Source organism: Planococcus citri, chromosome 2 (assembly GCF_950023065.1).
Source record: "Planococcus citri chromosome 2, ihPlaCitr1.1, whole genome shotgun sequence".
Taxonomy (NCBI): Eukaryota; Metazoa; Arthropoda; class Insecta; order Hemiptera; family Pseudococcidae; genus Planococcus; species Planococcus citri.
The window spans coordinates 7,289,003-7,310,371 of record NC_088678.1 but is presented as its reverse complement, the minus strand read 5'-3'; the positions used below and the strand labels follow the sequence as shown (position 1 = coordinate 7,310,371).

Here is a 21,369-nt window from a genome sequence, read left to right as displayed (position 1 = left end):
TTACTAGATCCACTCGAGTTTTCTCCATTTTCATTTCATTCAACATTTCATTAATGCTCAAAGGGTCAGGAATTTTTTCCAAAGGAGGTCTAATGCTGATCATTTCTTCCAAAATTCTATCAACTTTACTCAAAGGGTCAGGAATTTTTTCTAAAGGAAGTCTAATGCTGACCATTTCTTCCGAAATTTCATCAACTTTTAATTTTTCATCATCAACCATAACTGCAGAAGTCATGCATTCTCGTAAAGCAGAAATGAATTTGTTCTTCAACTTATAATAATATTCTATCTTATTCGTTTTTGCCAACTCTTTCAACTGTTTTAGAGAACCAACAGTTGAATCATCAGGCTCACCCTGCTGTACAGATACACCAACTCCAGTATTATGATTAGGATATAAAATATTCAATAAGTGATTCATTTTTGTTAAATTTATGATATTTATGTATTTTACATTCCTAAGCTATCTCAAGGAGCTCACTTGATTTTAATTTACTAACCTGGGTGTTTGCCACAGTTGGGCTACCCACACCAACACCAGTCTTATGATAAGGATATAAAATACCTAATAACTGATTTTTACTCAATTTATAATATTCATCTATTTTACATTCCTGAGCAATCTCACAAAGCTCATTCAATTTCAATTTATTATTCACCATGGTAAAAATCACAATATCAATTTGTATTCAAAAATCACTGATAAAAAAATCACAGTAATCAAGAGTAAGCATAAGGGGCATATTAACACAACAAAGCAGTAGGCAACACTCAACACTGACTGTGGTTTGTTCCAGCAGCTGTATTTATACTGTCATGGTCTAACTGAAGAGCAGAAGCATGCGTACCACCCCTTCACCCACCTTGCTTCACTTTTTTCCACCTTGTTCCACCATCTAGGTTTTGTTTTCACTCCTTACACCACCTGTTTAAGGGATCAGATGAGTGTGTTGTGTTCACTATTCTACTACCACTTGTCCTGGAAACACCGCAATGCAATTTTGTGGATTCATTTTTGTTGAGAGTTTGTTTAGTAATGTTTTTGTGTTTTATTTTAAATTTGTGTTGTTGTTTTTTTGATTTTTTTCTCATTTTGTTTGTGTTTGTTTTCAAAATGGATTCCAAAAAATCACTGTAAGTATGAGTTCTATTTTTTTTTTAGTTATTGCAAAGTATATATGGTTCTGCCCCCCTTCATTCTCAAGCACTCGTGTCGTGAAATGCAATGTAGTTATTATTTTATTTTCACAAAGTCTTTTAACATTTTTTTTTTTTGGGGGGGGGGGGAGATTTGACTCTGCCACACACATAGACATAGACATAGGAGTATTTGCGAAAATTGTGGAGTATTATTGTTTTCAATGAGTCTAATGCTTTTTTTTCCTAAAAAGGCTCGACTCTGTCACACACATATACTTGTAAATGTCAAAATGCAAAGTATAATTTTCCCCCACAAATCTTTAGCATTTTTTAAAAAAGACTTCACAGGATCACACATACAATGAGATACCAAGTACCATTTTTATCTTTCTACATATCTTAAGTGTTTTCTAATAAGGTTTGAAAAAAAAGTATGGCTTATTGAAAATCATTGACAAAATTAAGTGGCTAAATGGGAAAGAAAAGAAACATGAGAACAAGAATGAAAATAAGTATACTTAACAATACAAATTACACATGTCTGAAGACCACACATTTATCCTTCAATAAGGATTAAAGAAGTCTGCAAAAAATCATTCAAAAGAAAAAGACATTAATTACAATTGCTAATATAGATATAAATGTGTGGTAGGTAGGCCACTTTGCAGAAATCAAATATAGAAAATTCTAGAAAATGTTAGAAATCGTGGAAAAAGATGTGTAACAGCTTTCCAGACTCCATGTGTAGGTGTAGGGGGTAGAAGATACCAAAATTAAGGGTAGGAAAAAAAGAAATTATGGATATATAAGAAAGTAGATGGTTGGTGAAGAGATCAGTTGTCTGTTGATTTTTCAAGTGGCTATTTTGCGACAAAGTGTCACATACAAAAACAGTGCTTGTGTTTTTTTTTTCTTAAATCAGAACCTTAATAGTAGATACTGTGATTTTTTCTAGTTTTTTTTTCTGAATTCTCTTAAATGTGTGTGGTTTTAATGATTATATGTGCGGTGACGATTTTTTCCATTAAAATTGAATAACTTTATTGAAATGTTTTGGATTTTTTTAAAAAATGGATCCAATTTTTTATTACAAATTTTTTTTTCAAAAACAAAGTTGTGAATTAATTTTTAAATTGGAAACTACTTGGCTATTTTTGGAGTTTTTTTTTAAATTTAAAAATAATAAATAATGGAAAATTTGCGGGGTTGTACATGTCCGCAGTCGAGGATAGGCCCAAACGCGTTATGGGCATTCGTAATGTTCGTCGAGGGTGAGAAATAAAGGTCGAGGCGAAGCGTGGAGCTAAACGTTTATATTGGCATGTGTACACGTAGCCGAATACTAGATAACTAAACTATCAATGCGTCGTTGATGTATATGAGCCAGGAGAACGAGCAACAAAGGAAATGAGTGTGAGGACAGTGACGGTATGAAGCGGGGCGAGTCGAGAGTGTGTGAAAGGCAGGATAACGGAACTGGTTCGAAGAGAGAGCAAGCAGCAGCATAGGCGGCAACGTGAGCATGTGACGATCATTGGAGAAGACAGAAGGAATGCAGGATCGTGGCAACAGCGCGAGGATGCAAGAAGGAACAATGACGATGACGCGAGAGGTATGCAATGACCATGATGGTCACCGCAAATTCAGAAAATGTGAGAGGGTTGGAACAACCAGTAGATGAAGAGGAGATGTTTAATATGCAACTTGACGCAATACTGAATACACCACTAGTTATTCCAACATCTGAAATTGATCAGATATTTCCTCAACCATCACCAGGGCCATCTGACACCATACCTCAGCCCTTACCTAGCCCATCTCAAGCCCCCCTACAATCAGCTGGTAAGTTTTTTTATCTTTTTTTACAATTTTTTTAAAAATTATGCTTAATGTGATAACAATGTTTCGAGTACCATTCTGTGTAAAAGTGAAAACTAAAATTAAGAAATGTGGATAGTTTTGGAAAAAAGTCATATTTTTTCATTTAAAAAAAAAACAAATTAAAATTTATATACTTATTTCTTTGAAAAATTTCAATATTACCATCTATTTTAGAATTTGAAATTTTTTTGCTACCTCCACATAGTAATTGTTTTTTCATCAAAATCCAGCTTTTTGCAAAAATGTACATTTTTCTCTTTGTTTTTCTTTTCTCAATTTTTTTCATGAAAAGATCAATTTTTCAACTTGTAAACTTGTAGACAATGCTGAGAAATTTGGGTGAGTATTAATCAAAATAAATGATAAAATGTACATTTAGATGGTCCTATTTTTATTTTCATTTTTTTGAACAGCTGGAGTATTGATGAAATCCAAAATATGCAGCATCCTTCTAATGTAGTCAGAGGAGATGATTGTGACAAAGAAAACGTACCTCCACTAGTTGGGTATAGCAGCTTGGACAATTGGCTTGAATAGTAAGCATAAAAATAAGCCCCTAAGGGTCTCAAAATTAATTTTATGATGAATAAATTCAACTTGTTTTTTTTAATTTTATTATAGCGCTGCTGCTGCTGAAGAAGTTTTTGATGGAGAAAAGCCTGCACCAACACAACATTTCTGCCAGTGAGTATAGAATAAAATAATGGTAAATAATCCATTTGGATGAATTAATTTTAATTTATTACGTTTTTTTTTTTTAGGATTGCACAGGAACTAAGAACCATCTCGCCATATAGAAAGAAACTCGGGATGAAGTACCTACCAAATAGACTTCTAGAAGGAAAAATGAATATACAAACACATTGAAGAACCACAAGAAGGAAAATGCATATGATAAAAATATTTCAACTGAAAGCATTCAAAAAGAAATCAGCACAGTAATCCACCCCAATTGTTATAAAAAACTTATGCTTATAATTTAGATTTATTATTTGTTTTTTTTTTCATCATTGTGTTTTTCGATTTTAAAATTAAAATTGATTAGTATTGAACAAATTTGTTGTCATTTTTTTGTCAGTGAGTTATCAGAAACTGAATTTTTAATTTCAGACCTAAAATTATTGTAAGTAAACATGTTCTAAAAAACTTTGAACTGGAAATTTACATTAGAGGGGGAGGGGGGTTATTATACTAAACGTGTAATTACCTAGACTTTTGTGCCTAGTTTCGAGGGGATTTTCTTTATGAACCTTAGAATATTTTCCATTGGTTCAATGTTGTCAGGAATTGTAGGGTCATTGTCTAAAATGTTTGAGGATTATTGAAGTTTCTTTTTTAGGGAAGGGCTGTAGAAGAGAAGATGTTGAGTGGAAATAATATTTTCATAGCTGCACAATTGGCAGGTAGGTTTTGGTACCATACCAGAAGTTATGTGAGACCAATTCTCAAAAATATATTCAAGTAAGTATGGCGCACTTTTTAAAGGAAGTTGATTTCTGGTCAGAAAACCTAATCCTCTTATTTTCACCCTTCAGCTCTTCGAACAACAGCAACAGCAAGGAGGAGTACACATCAATAAGGCCAACAACCTCTTAAAACAATATCCAGCAATTACACTTGCAAAAAAAATTACCATTAAGTGTACCTATCACGAAATTGGCAATTTATTTCCACGTTGGAAAAATGGCCAAACTACCCGAGCAAGCTACATTTAAAAGGCGAACACACGTTGAAATAACAATCATCTAGGAATTCGTCGAAAACCACTTAGCCATTGAGGACTCGAAGTATATACTATAATTCAATAAACACAAAAAAAGAGAGCTATTTTCTATCGGCCAGAAAATAGCCATACACGTTGAACAAAATAACTTGGAAAAAGGTTGCATCTGAGTCGCTCGCCTACATGTATAGGGAAGTTTAACAGAAAAAGAAAGTATGCTGGGCTAGCTATAAATAAATCTGTCAATTAGGATCGAAATAATCCCTCGGATTAAAGAAAAAAAGACCCGCAAATGTCGCATCTTTTCAGACTATGAAAAAAACTCTGCGAGTTTAATTTGTGGCCGCATAATCGAACAAATAAATCCGGTTTTTATCGAATGGAATTTTTCATCTTATTTTTTGTTCGGTCTTATTAAATTTAACGAGGCTGGGATACTGGCAAACTGCACGAGTTGACTTTTATTTATTTATTTGCGGGTTTCTTCTTAAAAATTACCATTGTTTAGGAGTTTTTACTTTAGTTTTTAAACTTTTACACAACAACACCATTAAAACTTAACCTAGAAGCTTTTGGCAAGTTAATGATATGTTATAAAAGAAAAGAAAACGCAGTTTAAAAACTTTATGGACTTTAATGGGCACGCTTTGAGTGACTATTCTGCAGGTTTTTTTCCTCTCTTCGCTGTTTGGTGGTTCTCTTTTTATACACACGGAGTTGAAAGAAGGAGGAGATTGATGAAAAAAAAAATGAAAAAAGCTATACGACCAAACAAACCGCTTAAAAGGTTTCACTACATTATCCCCCTTAATTTTAACGTTGTTTAATATCGCGGAATAATACAACGTTATGTTTACTATGTGTACCCATACTTTGGTTTTGAAGTAGGCAACCCCTCGAGTCATCTTGCATCTGCGGTATTATTACATATATATACGAGTCTATGGGGTGGATAGTGCAGTACATAGAATATACATGTACTATATATGGGAACCCGGCACAGCCTGGCCGAAGCCAATTTTTAATTACTGGATACTTACGAGCGCTTTCTGAACCGTAAACATCCGGGCAGGCTTGATATTGGATGACAATTTTCGAGTCTTGGGTGCACGAGTCGATGGTGGACACAGGATACCGACATTCGCCATGTCCTCGGTTATAAGTAAACGTATACGGTGGCTTGAACGGGCACGAAATTGGTGTGGCATTTTCACGGAACATTGAGTACAGTAGAGCTTCACCGGTAATCAAGGCGCAGATTTTATTCAGTGTTTCGTGCGTGTCGCAAAAAGCTGTAAAGAAGATAATTACAATTATAGTATGAGTTTGAAAAATAGATTTCAGGTAAGTATGCAAAATACAGAATCTTAATCGATAATACTCTATAATCTGAGTTGATATTCGTTCAAAAAGAAATCAAGCCCAGAGTCCAAATATGAAGAATTATCGCTGTGTGTTTTTTTTTTTTTTGATATAAATTGGGTCCTCCGTGACCTTTTCTTCCCAAAGTAGTGAAATATCACTTTTAAAAGAGCATTGTTGAGGCAAGACGTCAAACGAGGAGGACAAACATGCAAAAAGCAGGTCAAATGCAGATTTTTAACAGGGAATATTTTCCATTTAGTTCAAGTGAGAGGAGGCCAGGAGGTCGAATTTATTCAAAAATAAATTTAAAGTTTTGAAATTTGTTTTGAAAAATGAGAACAGCGAGACTTTTTTAAATTTATGCAAAAAGTAAAATCATGAAAAATTTTGAAAAAAGTAAGAACTTTTGAAGGTTTTGACAAAAAGCTGGGCTTTTGAATATTTTAGGCTCAATTTAGCTAAAAAGTATAGGTTTTGACAACTTGAGGGAGAAAAGTGAGATTTTTTGAAAATTTTAACATACAAATTGAAAAAAGAAAAACTTTCTGGAAATTTTTGAAAAAAAGAGGGGTTTTATTGCTGTTTAAAATTTTTTAATCCTGATAAATTTTAGAACAAAGTAAGGCGCATTTCAGAAAACAGAAGGATTTTAGAAAATCTTTGGCAACAAAGTAACATTTTTTGTTTCGCAAAACAGGAGATTTTTTGTAAATTTTTGGCAAAAAGTGGAATTTTTGACAGCTTTGTTTAAAAGTGAAATTTTTTGAGCAAATTTTCTCAAAAATAGGCTTATATTTATGCTGAGGTAAAATTTTCTGGGAATTGGGGGAAAATGAGATTTTTTGGCAAACAACAAGAAAAGTAATATTTAGGTATGTCAATTTTAACAAGAATTATGAGATTTTGGGCAATTTTGGAAAACAGTGTTATTTTTTGAGAATTTTGACAAAAAATCAAGCCTGTTTGAGTGTTTGCTGATCTTTTGAGATGAATTTAGGTTTTTTCGCAACACTGGGAAAAAACGATGATTTTTAAAAACTTGTGTCAATCAAGTAGGGCTTTTGAAAACGTTTTTCAAAAATTAGGTACGAACTTTTTTTTGACATTTTTGACCAAAGAAGTCAAATTTTTGACTATTTAGAAAAAATATGATTTTTTTTGAGATTTTAGACCAATAATATGGCCTATTTAATAATTTTTTTATTAAAAGAGATTTTCAGTGATTGGAGAAAAAGCTGAGTAATTTGAAAATTTTGGCAAAGAAGTGGGGTTTTTGAAAATTGGGGCAGAAAAGTAGCATAAATGAGATTTTTTGTAAATTCTGACTAAAAATTGGCGTTTTTTACAGTTTTAGAAAAAACGATTTTTTTGACGATTCGGGCAAAAAATTTCCAACTTGATGATTTTGGAAAAATGAGAAACAATTTCAGTATCTTTCTGTTAATTTTGGCAAATAAAAGTGAGACTTTGAGTCATTTTGAAAAAAGTTGAATTTTACAAAAATTTTGACAAAAACGCAATTTTAAAAGTTGACACTAGAAAAAATTCATAACAATTTTCTAAAAATTCAAGCTTTTTTAAAAGTTTTGACTAAAAGTTGGACTTTTTGAGAATTTTGACAAAAAAATCAAAGTACTTGATAATTTTGAAATAAGTAGATGCAGCTTTTGACAATTTTGAAAAAAGTGAGACTGTTTAACTTTTGACAAAAATTTGAGGAAAACAGGACCTTTTAACAATTTCTGCAAAAATTGCATCGTCTGAAAATTTTGTGAAAAAAACAAGTTTTTTTGAAAATTAAAAAAAAAAAGTCAGCCTTTTCTCTAAATTTTAGCATAAAACAAGAAAAAAAAGAAAAAAAGAAAGAGATTAATGGTTATTTTGAAAGAAAGGACATTTTTTTGTAATTTGTGACGAAAATATTAAATTTTTGGCTATTTTAGGTGATAAAGAGTGAGATTTTTCTCACATTATTACAGAAAAAACTAGAATTTTCAACAATTCTATTTAAAACTTTCGGGAAAAACAGGAATTTTTCAAAAATTGGCATAAAAAAGGTTTTTTAACAATTTTTGCAAAAGCAAAACCTATTTTGAGAGAATTTTTCAAAAAAAACTGGTCCTTTTGAAAATTTTGTTAAAAACGAACAATTTCTTGAAAATTTTGTTAAAAAGGGAAAATAAGTAGTGCTTTTAAGAACCTTGTAAAAAAAGAAATGAAAAAATCTTCACTGTAATTTTTTTTCAATTTTTAAATGATTGATTTCAATTCTGAAGATTTTGCTCCAAAGTTCACCTGGCTCAAGATATGAGACATCAAAACTTGACATGGCAGCTTTATTGCGAAAAATCAAAAATGCATGAAAATTCCAAGGCTCTTTCGCCTCTTTAGAATGATGGAAATAGGAATGATTTTATCAATAACTAAACCATCAAATATGAACAAAAAAAAATAGTAATAAAAATAAAAAAATTCAATGGAATCAGAATACCAGACTCAACTCAACTTTTGGTACAAGTTGTTAGTTGATAAGAAATAAGAAGCCAAGCAAGTAAGTAGTAAGTCGGAGAAAAAAGAACGTCTTTTTACGGCAAACTGGTTATGCAATTCTATTAACATCCTTGTGATATTGAGATTTTAAGGCGAAGTAAGATTTCGATCCACAATTATGATTTAATTTCAAGTTGAGAGTTGAAGTTTACAGTTTTAATTTTTTTTTCTTTCATAAAAACACGCAATTTTAAAAGAATATGTGGTGCGGTCACAAAAAAATTCACGAATTTAGATGAGAGTCACCTTAATAATGTCCTCCTTTCATTTTTCTGCTCTATGAAATGAAAAATTGGTTCCAAAAATTTTCAAAAAATAGATTGTATTTAATTCTTTTTGTCAATCACTTTTTGAAAAAGCGTTTTGAAAATCCACCAATTTTTCAGTTATGTTCAGATAGCTAAGGTATTCTAAAACATTTTTTTAAAATTTTCACGAAATGTTTTATTCTTCGATCATTTTTTTCAATATTCTATTGAATTACAATGCATTGTACTGAAATATTTTAACAATTATTCCATTCATTTTTTTCCAGCTGTTTCCAGGTAATATTTTTACCAATCCAATTTATGAACATGCGAGGAAGATATATACTTCCCATTAAGAGATCCGGAACAGGGTTTCGACTCACGTACTCACTCACCTACTCGTCGAACACACTTATAAAGAATAAAAGAACCAAAAAAAAAGTACTAAAAGAAAAAAAAATAAGTCAGAAAAGAAAATAGAAGTACTCGTACGTACGAGAAGCTAAAGCATTCGTGTATACACAGAGCGTCATGTGTTTTAAGCAAAAAGTACACACGGTTTCTAGCTGCAGGGTAGCGGGTTTGGAGGGGGAGAGGGAAGGAGAATGGCGGGAAAGTGCTTCGAATAGGTCACATGGGAATATGGAAACAGTTTACTGGTCATCAAAAACTTTCCACGTTGAAATTTGGGTTAGCCGATCGTGTTCAATTCGCTACGTGCCCGGTTTCTTCGCTCACTGTCTGTGTGTGTGGTATGGTGTGGTGTGGTACTCTTTGCATAATGCAAGCGCCCGACTTACAAGAATAAGCTTTTTGCTGACAAAATTACATTTAGATTGGATTCACAACGTGGAGAGCAACGGTAACGAATAAATTTACTTTTCGACCTGTGCTTCTTTTCTTCGTTATTTTTTCCCTTCATCGTCGAGTCGAGTCGTCGAGTCGACTTCTCTCGGTGGGAAAATTTTCTCAACCGCCTCGAGGCGAACACCGGTGTTGAAATTTCTCATAAAAATTCAACACGCTCGGCAACATCGGCTTCTTTTTATTTTTCATGCAGTTGGAATACTTTTGAATGGTGTATAAAAGTTATTAAATTTCATTTACGGTACATTTATTATCACTGTTCGAGTAAATTGACATTTTCATCAGTCGTGTATCTCCCCTGTCCTAGTTTCACGTAGATGTAGGGTAGGTGAAAATAAACCATGATTTTCTATCCCTCGCTAGATTTCTTTTTCGAAATTGATCGTAAACTCGTTTTGATCACGTTTACGAATTTTTTCCTTTCTTTACGATTTCTCATCGTTTAACACTCGATATGGTATTTTTAATTACGCTTTTGTATCTCCTCTCTCTCTCACACACACGCTTTTTCTGGCTACGGTTTTCACCAAAAGCACACGTGGATCGCACCTTCTACCCCTTTGCAAAACCACACCAGGTATTTCGGACTCTATATAAAATGTAATCTCTACATGATGACCATGCTGAGAGAGTCCGAGGGTAGTGCTCGATATTATGGGGAGAATATCTTTCGAATATTACACTCGCCCACGTGGTTCATTTCCTTTTAAATCTCGGATCATTTTGCAGCTGGTCAAATTATACCCAAAACGAATATAAAACAATTTGAAAACAGGGTCCGACTTAATAAAGTTATACTGCCCTTTCAACACTGGAGCATGAAAGATAGCATATTTGAACTTTTGCAGGGGCTTGATTGCTACCTGAAAAGATACATTTGGGCAATCGATACCACTTTAATGCAACTTTTCGTACATTAAAGCTCATAATATTGCATAATATCATATTTAGGGGGTTTAAAGTCCACTAATGCATAATAATGCAACTTTACGAGCATCTTTGTGATTGTATTTGTGCATTATACTCGGTCTTCGAAATTTGTAGGAGTCTCCATGACACTTGGAAGGTCTCTTTATGCAACCATTTTCACTCCAATGCATTAATTTTTCCTGCTTTTCGTACAAAAAGAAAAATTTTGCAATTAATAATATGGCTCCTGAGCGAGCAAATATTTACATAAGATACGATTAGAAGGTGTACTCTGATTTTGACATCGCTTATGAATGCCTGTTAAGCTTCTGTCGTCGTGTCATCGTACTCGTCGTCATCGTAATATTTAATCGACGATGAATAAAAAATGTAACTTTTTCCATCACGAATTTCTTATCGAATTTAATTATCTTAAGTTGCGCACAATACTCCATCAATATTCTTCCATCAAAAATTCTAGTACGTGAACTGAGCGAGGCCAACCCAACCCAATTCCCTTCCTTTCTCGTCCCATTCTATTGTGCTCCTTTTTTTATATTCATTATTTTGTTCGTATATTTGCGCGCGATATGAAAAGGTTAGAACGGAAATTAATAAAATCTGCGAGCAGTTTTCCATTTTCGAGTTGATTATTGTATAGTAGTACATGATGTATACTTTTGTAGAGTACTTTTGGTAATACGACGAGCGACGTTTTTAACTATCGACTGCGACTGCTATCGCATGTTATTGGAGAAAGTGGTGGAAATTGAAAATATGTATAACGTGTAATTTTTTTCTGATGGGTGGTTTACCATATATTTGAGTGGTACTTGATGAAATTTTGGTTAGAACTGATTTAATGGAAAGCAAGATTTTTACAATGTTGAAAATTTAAAAGATACAAAGATACGATTATTTCTTACTCGTACTTAGGTTTGGCGATTTCTTTGTTTAAATAACAAATTTTTGAAAATCAAAATTACAAAAATTTAATTTTATTCATCTTCGATGGTTCATTGATGCAATCATTCCTATTTTCACCATTCTAAAGAGGGAGCCTTGAAATATTCATGCATTTTTGATTTTTCGTAAAACTGCCACGTCAAGTTTTGATGTCTCATATCTTGTTTGAAGAAAATGAATGATTGATTCAGAGCCGATAACTAAAATTTGAAAAGTTCAGAACTGAACTGTTATTGCGAAATCTCAACTTATTGTGGTAGATTCAAAATTCGAATCGATCACTTAAAAATTGAAAAAAATTACAGTAAAGATTTTTTCAGACTTTTTTTACAGGGTTCTTAAAAGCATTGCTTATTTTCCGTCAGCAAAATTTTCAAAAAATTGTTCTTTTTTGACAAAATTTTCAAAAGGACCAGTTTTTTTAAAAAATTTCCTCAAAATAGGTTTTGCTTTTGCCAAAATTGTTAAAAATCCTTTTTTATGCCAATTTTATGAAAAATTCCTGTTTTTCCCGAAAGTTTTCAAGAAATTTTTCTGTTTGTTAGAATTGTTGAAAATTCTAGTTTTTTCTATAATATTGTGAGAAAAGTCTCACTCTTTATCACCTAATAAAATCGCCAAAAATTTCATTTTTTCGTCACAATTACCAAAAAATTGTCCTTTATTTCATTTTTGCTAAAATTTAGAGAAATGGCAGACTTCTTTTTTTAAATTTTCAAAAAGTCCAGTTTTTTTTTTACAAAATTTTCAAACGGAAATACCTTACTCTGATTTTTTTTGTAAAAATTCTCAAAAAATCCAACTTTAAGCTAAAATAATTACCAAAAAATCTTACTATTTGAGAAAATTGACATGTTTTTCTGGTGTCAAAAATGTTTAAAATTCCCAAAAATCTACTTTTCTGTGAAAATTTCCACAAAAGCTCCACTTTTTTCGAAATGGCTCATGCTCACTTTTTTGCCAAAATTGACAAAAAAGCCTGACTTTTTTACAAAAACTTTAAAAGGTCATAATTTTTGAAAAAATTTTTTGAAAGTCTTGCTCATAGCCACTGTTGACTGAAAAATTTTAATTTTTTGCCAAAATTTTTAAAAAGATCCAGTTTTTTTATTTGTTAAAAGTTAAAAGAAATCTTAAGGCGTTTCTTTGAAATTTTCGATAAATTTCACTCGATTAGCTAAGATTTCCGAACCAAAATGACCAAAAAGTCAGTTTCTTGCAAAGATTGACAATCAGGCTCAACTTTTTTTGGAAAAAATATCAAAAAATTTTAGGTACCTTTTTTGGCAAATGCAGCCAAAAACCCTATTTGGTTCTCAAAATGTCCAAAGAATCTTCACCTATCTCCAAAATTATCAAGTTCAAATTTTTTTGCCCAAAATTGTCAGAAATCCTTGCTGTTTTTAAAATTTCAAAAAACTTGATTTTTTGTCAGAATTCTCAAAAATCTCATTTATGCTACTTATCTGTACTCTCTAAATTTGAAACAGTCAATTTCACTGCTTAGCAGTCACGACATTTTGAATTTTTAAAGCAGTAGTTTTTTTTACTGCAAAACAGTGAAAAATTACTGAATTGGTCAGTAAAAAATCATTTTGACTGACCAATTCAGTAATTTTTCACTGTTTTGCAGTAAAAAAAAACTACTGCTTTAAAAAGGCAAAATGTCGTGACTGCTAAGCAGTGAAATTGACTGCTTTAAATTTAGAGAGTAAACATTTTTCAAAAATCCAACTTTTTTGCCAAAATTTCCAAATGACCCAACTTTTTTTACAATCGTTAAAAATCCGATTTATTTAAAAATTATCAAATTTAGGCCTTATTTTCAATCCATATTCTCATAAAATTTCACTTTTTTTCAAAATGGTCAAAAATCTCATTTCCTTGCCGAAATTCTTCAAAAAAATGTATCCAGGTACTTACTTTTTGGTCAAAATTTTCAAAAGCCTTGTTTGAGTTAATTGACGCTCTTTTTTTTAATCTCAAAATTTTCCTCATTTGCAAAAAACCTTATTTTTAACTAAAGATTTTTTCTTTAAATAATGTCATAATTTTTACTGACTCTTTATCTGCGCTTTCATCAATAAAAAACTATAGGTCAAAGTATTCACATCCTAAGTATATCACTTGAGATCATTGAACTCCTTCAACTCTTCCAAAATAGCACACCCATATTATGTTGGATACCTTCACACTCCCAGATTCAAGGAAATGAGCTAGCAGATAAAATAGCTAAACAGGCACACCTCCACCTCCCCCTTGACAACATACCAATCCCTCTATCTGATTTGAAACTCCATTCCAAAACACTAATGCATGAAGTATTTCAATCTTCATGGTCTCAGGTCCCAAGTTCTAATAAACTCAAAAGCATTAAAAACACCAAATCTTTATGGAAAACTTCTGAGCAACTTCAACGTAAATCTGAGGTTCTTCTCACCAGACTCAGGACTGCCCACTCCCTTCTCACTCACCAATTCATATTCCTTAAACAGCCTCCACCATTATGCCCAGAATGCAACAACATCCCCCTAAACATTGCTCATTTACTAATAGACTGCCCTTCCTACCAGAATGAACGCTCCAGACACCTCAGTTCTAACCAACTCCAGGTCCTCCTTTCTGACAACCCTTCACACGCAGACGAAGTTATTAAATTTCTAATCTCAACAAAATTAGATAGAAAAATTTGAATTTGTATGTACATACTTAACTTTATTTCCTGTATAACCTAATTTTAAGCTTTTCACTCGTAAATACGAGCCTCTAGCCAATAAGTTGCTGTATATGGCTCATTAAATAAATAAATAAATAAAATTAAACAGGCATGATTTTTTGTAAAAATTTTCAAAAAAATCCAATTTTTGGCCAAAGTTCTCAAGAATTTCACGTTTTGCCAAAATTTCCCAGGAAGTCAACTTTTTCTCAAAATAATCAAAAAATATCATTTTATTCTTCGTCGAAAGTGTCAAAAAATGTAACTTTTTTTGGTCAAAAATTTTCAAAAATCCTACCTGATTGCAGAAATTGTCAAACATCTCACTTTATTCCAATTTCTAAAAAATTTTACTTTTTTTCAAAAATTAATAAATGTTCCTGATTTTTTGTTAAAATTTCTCATAAGATTTCACTTTTTGCCAAAGTTGTTGAATATGCTTCTTTTTTACCAAAAATTTCTCAAAAGTCCCACTCTTTTGCAGAAACAAAAATTGTTACGTACTTTGTTGTCAAAAACCTACTAAAATCCTACCTGTTTTCTAAAATGCTCCTTGATTTATTCCAAAATTGCCTAGATTAAAAAATTCTAAATAGCCAAAAATCCCACTTTTTAATTTTTTTTTACTTATTTACTCATTTCCACCCTTACTAAAAATCGTATCCATTAATCAGGTCATTCAACTCGACCAAATCACCATCAAAATTCAAAGTAATCGAGGGGGAAAATTGCCTCAAGAACAACACCGTATTCCAGTTAAAACTTCTCCAACTACCGAAAAAATCAAGTCGAGAAAAAATTAAAACGAGCTTTATTCTTGGCAAATTCGCGTACCATAAAATATGACAAAGTAGCAAACCATACAGAAAAGGGCAGGGCAGGAATAACGTGAACGTGGGAGTCTCTCAGAGTCACAAAAAGAGTATCGTAGAGTTCAGCCCGCCAAAACTCTCGTATATACTCGCATACAAAGGAGACGAGGAAAGAAATCTACAACTACGTGCGCACATCAACGATGCAAAAAAAAAAAAGAAAGAAAAACACAAGACGCGAAAGACGTTGAGAAGAAAAAAAAACGGAAGTAAAATATTATTCAAGAAGGTTGCTTCGGTGTATAAAGCTTTTGCAAATACCTATGAGAAGTGAGACAGAATGTTCGCATAGCTTTTAATGAGAAGAAGAATTTTAACAAGACTCGGGCGAATTTAGCACTCTATTGTACCGGTGTAGCAGAGTATACTAGACGTACCTACCTACCTACCTACCTACCTATCTTACCAAACACAGCAAACGAACAACATTGTTTTAAAATATACGCCTTTTTAAACTTATTTCGACGTCATTTTTCTCATTTTTTTTGCCAGCTAGTCTTTTCACTCTTGCTCTGTTAATCTAATTATTTACGAAAGTTTTATTATAGTACGAAGCCCAGCCCGGCTCGGTATCTTTTGCTCTTTTCGCTCGTATACCGAGAGAAATTATATTTCAAAAATAAACTTTACTTTTATACAGAAACGAAGTTTAAAGTTTTTACAAAACTCACAAACGACCCAGGTAGTGTTTTTTTTCCTCTGCGTAGCGAATAACGCGTTGAAGGGGTCGGAAGAGACGTGCTAGCTGAGATGTCGCAGTCTCTAAGTCGATGCTAAGTGAACCCCTGGGTATATCTTCGAACTACCTGATGTGAAATGGTTGCAAACCCCAACAGTTCAAAAATTAATACAAATTACCACCAGAGAGTATAGGAACCGATACCAACTCATTCAGAAAGAGAAGACCAAGATCAGTTGGTGAATGGGATAAGAAACAGGGGGCAGGGGGCGAGTTGCTAAGTTGCTAGTCGAATGTTTAAAAATTTAGCTAACTCGCGAGCAAATTTAGGTTTCGGATGAGTTCGGTTGAAACAATTTAACGGTGGGTTTGTGCGCAGCCAATGCAATGGTGAGCCGAACGAAAACGCTCGGATGGCTCTTTTTACCGCATTATGTAAACAGACGTACGAAAGTTTAGCCGAAAGTTTGCCTAATGACCCTGTTTATTTACACAACATGGATACTCGGCTCCCTCCTGGTACAATTTTGACGTTGATTTGCACTCTGTGAGCTTTGCGGATGAGAAAAGTATACCTACGAATCGAGGAGGAGTATTTTGGTTGAAATTTTCATCGTCCCGACGACGATGGGCAAAAATCACATCAACGTTGTCGGTATCTTTTTCACGAGCAATTATTATATCGTTATCAGTTTTATAAACTCGTTGGCCAACAATCGAAAGCCAAACGTTTGGGTCGAATATTTTTGAAATTTACATTTCACAATTCGAAATAGCGTTTGTATTCTCCAACTACATACAACGTACTACAAAACGTACGTACTACAAAACGTACTAAAATAATACGTTGTATGATATTTCCAGCGTTGAACGTACCCTTCATCATGAACCGCACCGACGCGACGACGAACAGCGAACTGCGAACCCTTTCATTTGATCGAAAATTAAAGCGACCGTGTTGCCTGAAATAATTTCACGAATCTCCGTTTTATCGGATTAAAAAGTAACCGTTTCGAAAATACATTTCCTTTTCGTCGATGAATTTTACAAAATATTGATATCGGATACGAAATGTAGCGTCGACTCGCTCGCCCTCGCTGTACAAGTGTTACCCTTTCTTGCCAAAGCGTATAGTTCGGCTTAGTCGCTTGGAAAAATGATACACGAGTTATCGTCTCGTACAACGTAGCTTTGACAAATTATCGCCGATAATTTTCGTGTCGGATTTTCGACTTCGATTTCGTCGCGGGTTATTGAAAAACGCGACGTGGAATGAAACGTAGGAGAGAATCGAATGTGTGTGGAGTAAAATTCGAATTTTTGGTAGAAAAAATGGATGAGAATTTTCAGGCAATTTTTTTTCAGTTGAAATCGTAGATGTTTATAAAAACCATTTTCTATAAAAAAAAATCAGAATTTGATCAGAAAGAGAATTTTATCGAGCCCATCAACGTACTGCTTGAACCCTTAAAATTCATTTTAAACTACATTATTCTAGAAACTTTTTTTCGTTGAAACGTTCGGTATTGTCAGAGCGGGTCACATATTAAAAAACCGCCTTCAAAATAGCTTTTTTTAGATTAAAAATAGATACATACAAAAAAAAATTTCAAAAATCCAAAAATGAATCTTAATACATAAAATTTTGGTTACGGAGATTTTATGACTTGCTATTTCAATCTATTTTGATTTTAAAAAGGCTCCTTCGTTATAGCTTTCTTTTGGTCAAATTATACAAAAGTTGGCATTAGATACAGCTTTTTTCACCGTCGAAATTAATGTTGAATTTTGAAAAATCACCACCATGCTTCCAGTTATGCGTCTATGGTTTTTTGGTAAATATCTTCAATGACAATTTCACCTTTCGAGTAGTGGCACCCTATTTTTTTTTCTCTCGTATCCGGTCGGCATGCCTAAATTAACATGAAAAACGCAATCTAAATCTTAATCTACATCTAAATCTAAATACCCTTCTCCTGCCAGTACTAGGAATCTAACTGCTTCATCATCAAGTGTCGCATTTAATTTTCCAGGATCGATTTTTCCTGATAATTCACACTCAAATAAGTGTCTGCCAGTCTGAACATCGCCGCATTCACACAGATCATCATCAGCTAACTGCCATCTATGAAGGTTATACTTTGACCTTGTGACTCCGCTCCTCAATCTGTTAAGTGTTTTCCACAGTACATGTTTCAAGTATTCTCCGCTTGGTAGGCCTTCCTGCCTGGTTCTTCCCTGTCCACCTGTATTCCATATGCGACATCTATCTGTGCTAGGAGTATCTATTAGTTCTTCAACTGTTTTCATGAAACTGTGTCTAGATCTGAGGCGGGTTTCTATCAGTTCTTCATATCCATACATAGGATGCAGCGGATTTTTTAGCATCTTTGTCTTCTTTACCCTGGATGCAACTTCACATCTGACTGCTGGTGGGGCAATTCCACTCAACTCATATAGGTTATTCAATGGGGTTGGGCGTAAGCACCCTGTCACCAATCTACATGCTTCATTTAAGGGTATATTAACTTTGCTTGTATGTGCTGAACAACTCCAAACAGGGCAGGCATACTCTCCCACTGAATAGCACAGTGCCAGTGCAGATGTTCTCATAACTTGGGGCTTAGCTCCCCAACTGCTGCCTGCTAGTTTGCGAATTATATTTGTTCTGGCTGCAACTTTCATCTTAGTTGCCTCATAGTGCCTTTTGTAGGTCAATGACCTATCTAGGATTACACCCAGGTATTTGGGGTTATCTGCATGCTTCAGATCTATTCCACCCCATTGAATATTCAATTGTCGCTTTGCTTCACGATTTCTGAGATGGAAAGAGCATGTCTCTGTCTTTGTTGGATTTGGTTTGAGGTGGTTATCTTTATACTTAGTATGTGCCCAGTTCTTCTATAGCCTGGTTTAGTGTGTCCTCCACCTCCACAAACGTATTATGTTGGGCAGTTAGTGCAAGTTCATCTGCATACAGAAAGTGGTTAGTATCTGGTCCAATTGGTTGGTCATTGGTGTAAATGTTGAAGAGAATTGGTGACAATACACTGCCCTGAGGCAATCCATTCTTTTGCCACCTCCAGGTGCTGTTTTTACCATTGGGTGTCACATAGAATCTTCTGTCTTTCATCATCATAGTGAATATCTGTGTAAATTTAAAATCCTTTGTACGTTGGTACACCTTATACTGGAGTAGTCGGTGGCATACTGTGTCAAAAGCTGCAGTGAGGTCGACAAACACTACTCCAGTGACTTTCTTCTTTTCAAAGCCATCCTCAATGTGCTGTGTTAGGTGTAATATCTGGCCAGTGCATGATTTTCCTGGTCTAAATCCAGCCTGCTGTCTGATTAGCCCCTCATCTATATGCAGTCAGCCATGTGATTTAAAATGACTCTTTCAAAAATCTTGTATAGATGACACAACAGGGAGATAGGCCTGTAACTCTTTGGGTCATTAGCATCTTTGCCTGGTTTCTGTAATGAAATAACATGTGCCTATCGCCATAATCTTGGCATTTTTGAAGTTTTTATACAGGCATTAAACATTTTTTGGATCCAATTTATTGCCTTTGGTCCAAAGTTTTTGATCTGTTCAGTGTACCTACATGTTATCTACACCAGCAGCCTTCCTATTTTTGGACAATTTGATTGCGGACTTCACTTCTTTGTTAGTAATTGGTGTGGCAAAGTTATTCACTTCCCCATCCATGCATCTTACCACTTTTGTTCGGATGCTTTTGCTGTCAGTCTTGCCATTCAGGAGTAGTTGATGGGCTACTTGGTTAGCTGTAACATGAGTGGAATTACTCTGTTGAGTTTTGCCTCCATCAAGTCTCTTCAGCAGCTGCCAGGCTCTTCGGCTATCTTTGCAGAAATCCCGATTTTCTACTAATTCCTGCCATTTTTTTCTGTCTGGATTCTGCTATATCACTTGCTAATTGATTTCCTAGTTCAATGGTTTCCTCACTGAAGGGATTTTCATTGAATTTTTTAACATACTCCTTATATTGTGTCATGAGGTGCACCTCCATTCCAGAGATGTACTCCTTTCTTGCTCCCCTTGGAATATGATCTTTTGAGGCATTCTTAACAATTTCATTCGGACCTCCACGTTCCCCAGAGTGCGCTAGCATTAGTGGTACGTGATTGGTCAGTGATATTCTGTGCTCTTAGGTGCTTATCAAAACGGGACTTTTCTTATCACGAAATTGGCGTTTTCAAATTTGATGTCATATTTCCATTAATTCACATTAAATGAAACTAAATTTACGTGAAGTGAATTGTTTTGTCATCGTGCTATCGAGTAAATGTTGTGGTGAATTAAAATAACACTTGCGAACAACTTTAAATTCATTTAATCATGCCACTTTGTTTCATCCTTCTAAGCTCACTAAAACACTGTAACTCGAGGTACAGTGGAATCGCGATAACTCGAACTCCATTAACTTGAAAACCTCTGTAACTCGAAGGTCTGTTTCTTCAACTCCCCATAAGACTCAATGCAAAATTCACCTCGTTATCTCGAAAACTCCGATAACTCGAAGTCAACTCCTTTCCCTTCAGCTTCGAGTTATCGAGATTCCACTGTAATATTAATTATTCACAACGTATCACGATATTAGAAGTCATAAATTAATCAAAAATACTAAAAAACACCGTGAAAGTTACAAAATTATCGAAATATCATTGAAGATATGAAATCGCATCGAATCACCGAAGTTTGTGATGAGAAAAGTCCCGTTTTGAAAGTAAACACCTAAGAGCAATCTCACTAGCCAATCACGTACCGCAACAGCTAGTGCGCTCTGGGGAACGTGGAGGTCCGAATTGAAGAGTTCATAATTTTCTGGTATTGGCGGTAGGTTGTCTATCTTTTCTTCAATTGCCTGTTTAAAAGATTCCCAATTGGCCTTTTTGAAATTGGATCTAGGAGGTGGGTTTTCACATTTAATTGGGCTGATGACTGCCTTAATTTCGCATATAATTGGCCTGTGTTGGATTTGGGGAATTGGATCTGCTACTTGTTTGTGAAATAGACTTCAGATTTGCTCCGAAACTAAAATGTTATCTGGGTTATATCCACGTTTCCATCTTCCACTATTGAAGGATGCCGGCAGTTTTGCATCAAAGACCAAGCTCAGCTGCTGCTCTTCAGCCCATTTCTCCACTAGGTCACCATCTGTATCATTTTCAGCATATCCCTAGCTTACACTATGGCTGTTGAAGTCTCCAACTATTATTCTCATTTTTGTGGGTGGGACATTGCTGTTTTCTGTCTGAGTAAATTCTACATTCGGTGGTTTATAAACTGATGAGATTGAGCAGTCTCCTATGTTGATTGTTAGAATCTCAACATTATTTTCATCAGACAGTGAAGTACTTATTACCTCCATGTTTAACTTAACTAGTATGGCACTTCCATATTTTTCATGAGGTCTATCAATAATAAG

General features: G+C 34.0%; 1 protein-coding gene across 2 annotated transcripts in view; it reads right to left on the bottom strand.

Moving 5' to 3' along the window:
* LOC135834409 (uncharacterized) overlaps positions 1–21,369 on the bottom strand; it is a 532,193-nt gene that overhangs the window by 54,922 nt on the left and 455,902 nt on the right. For both annotated transcript variants that reach the window (XM_065348275.1, XM_065348274.1), the window contains one exon: positions 5,785–6,036. In XM_065348275.1, coding sequence (XP_065204347.1) covers positions 5,785–6,036 — 252 coding nt within the window. The remainder of the gene's footprint in view (positions 1–5,784; positions 6,037–21,369) is intronic.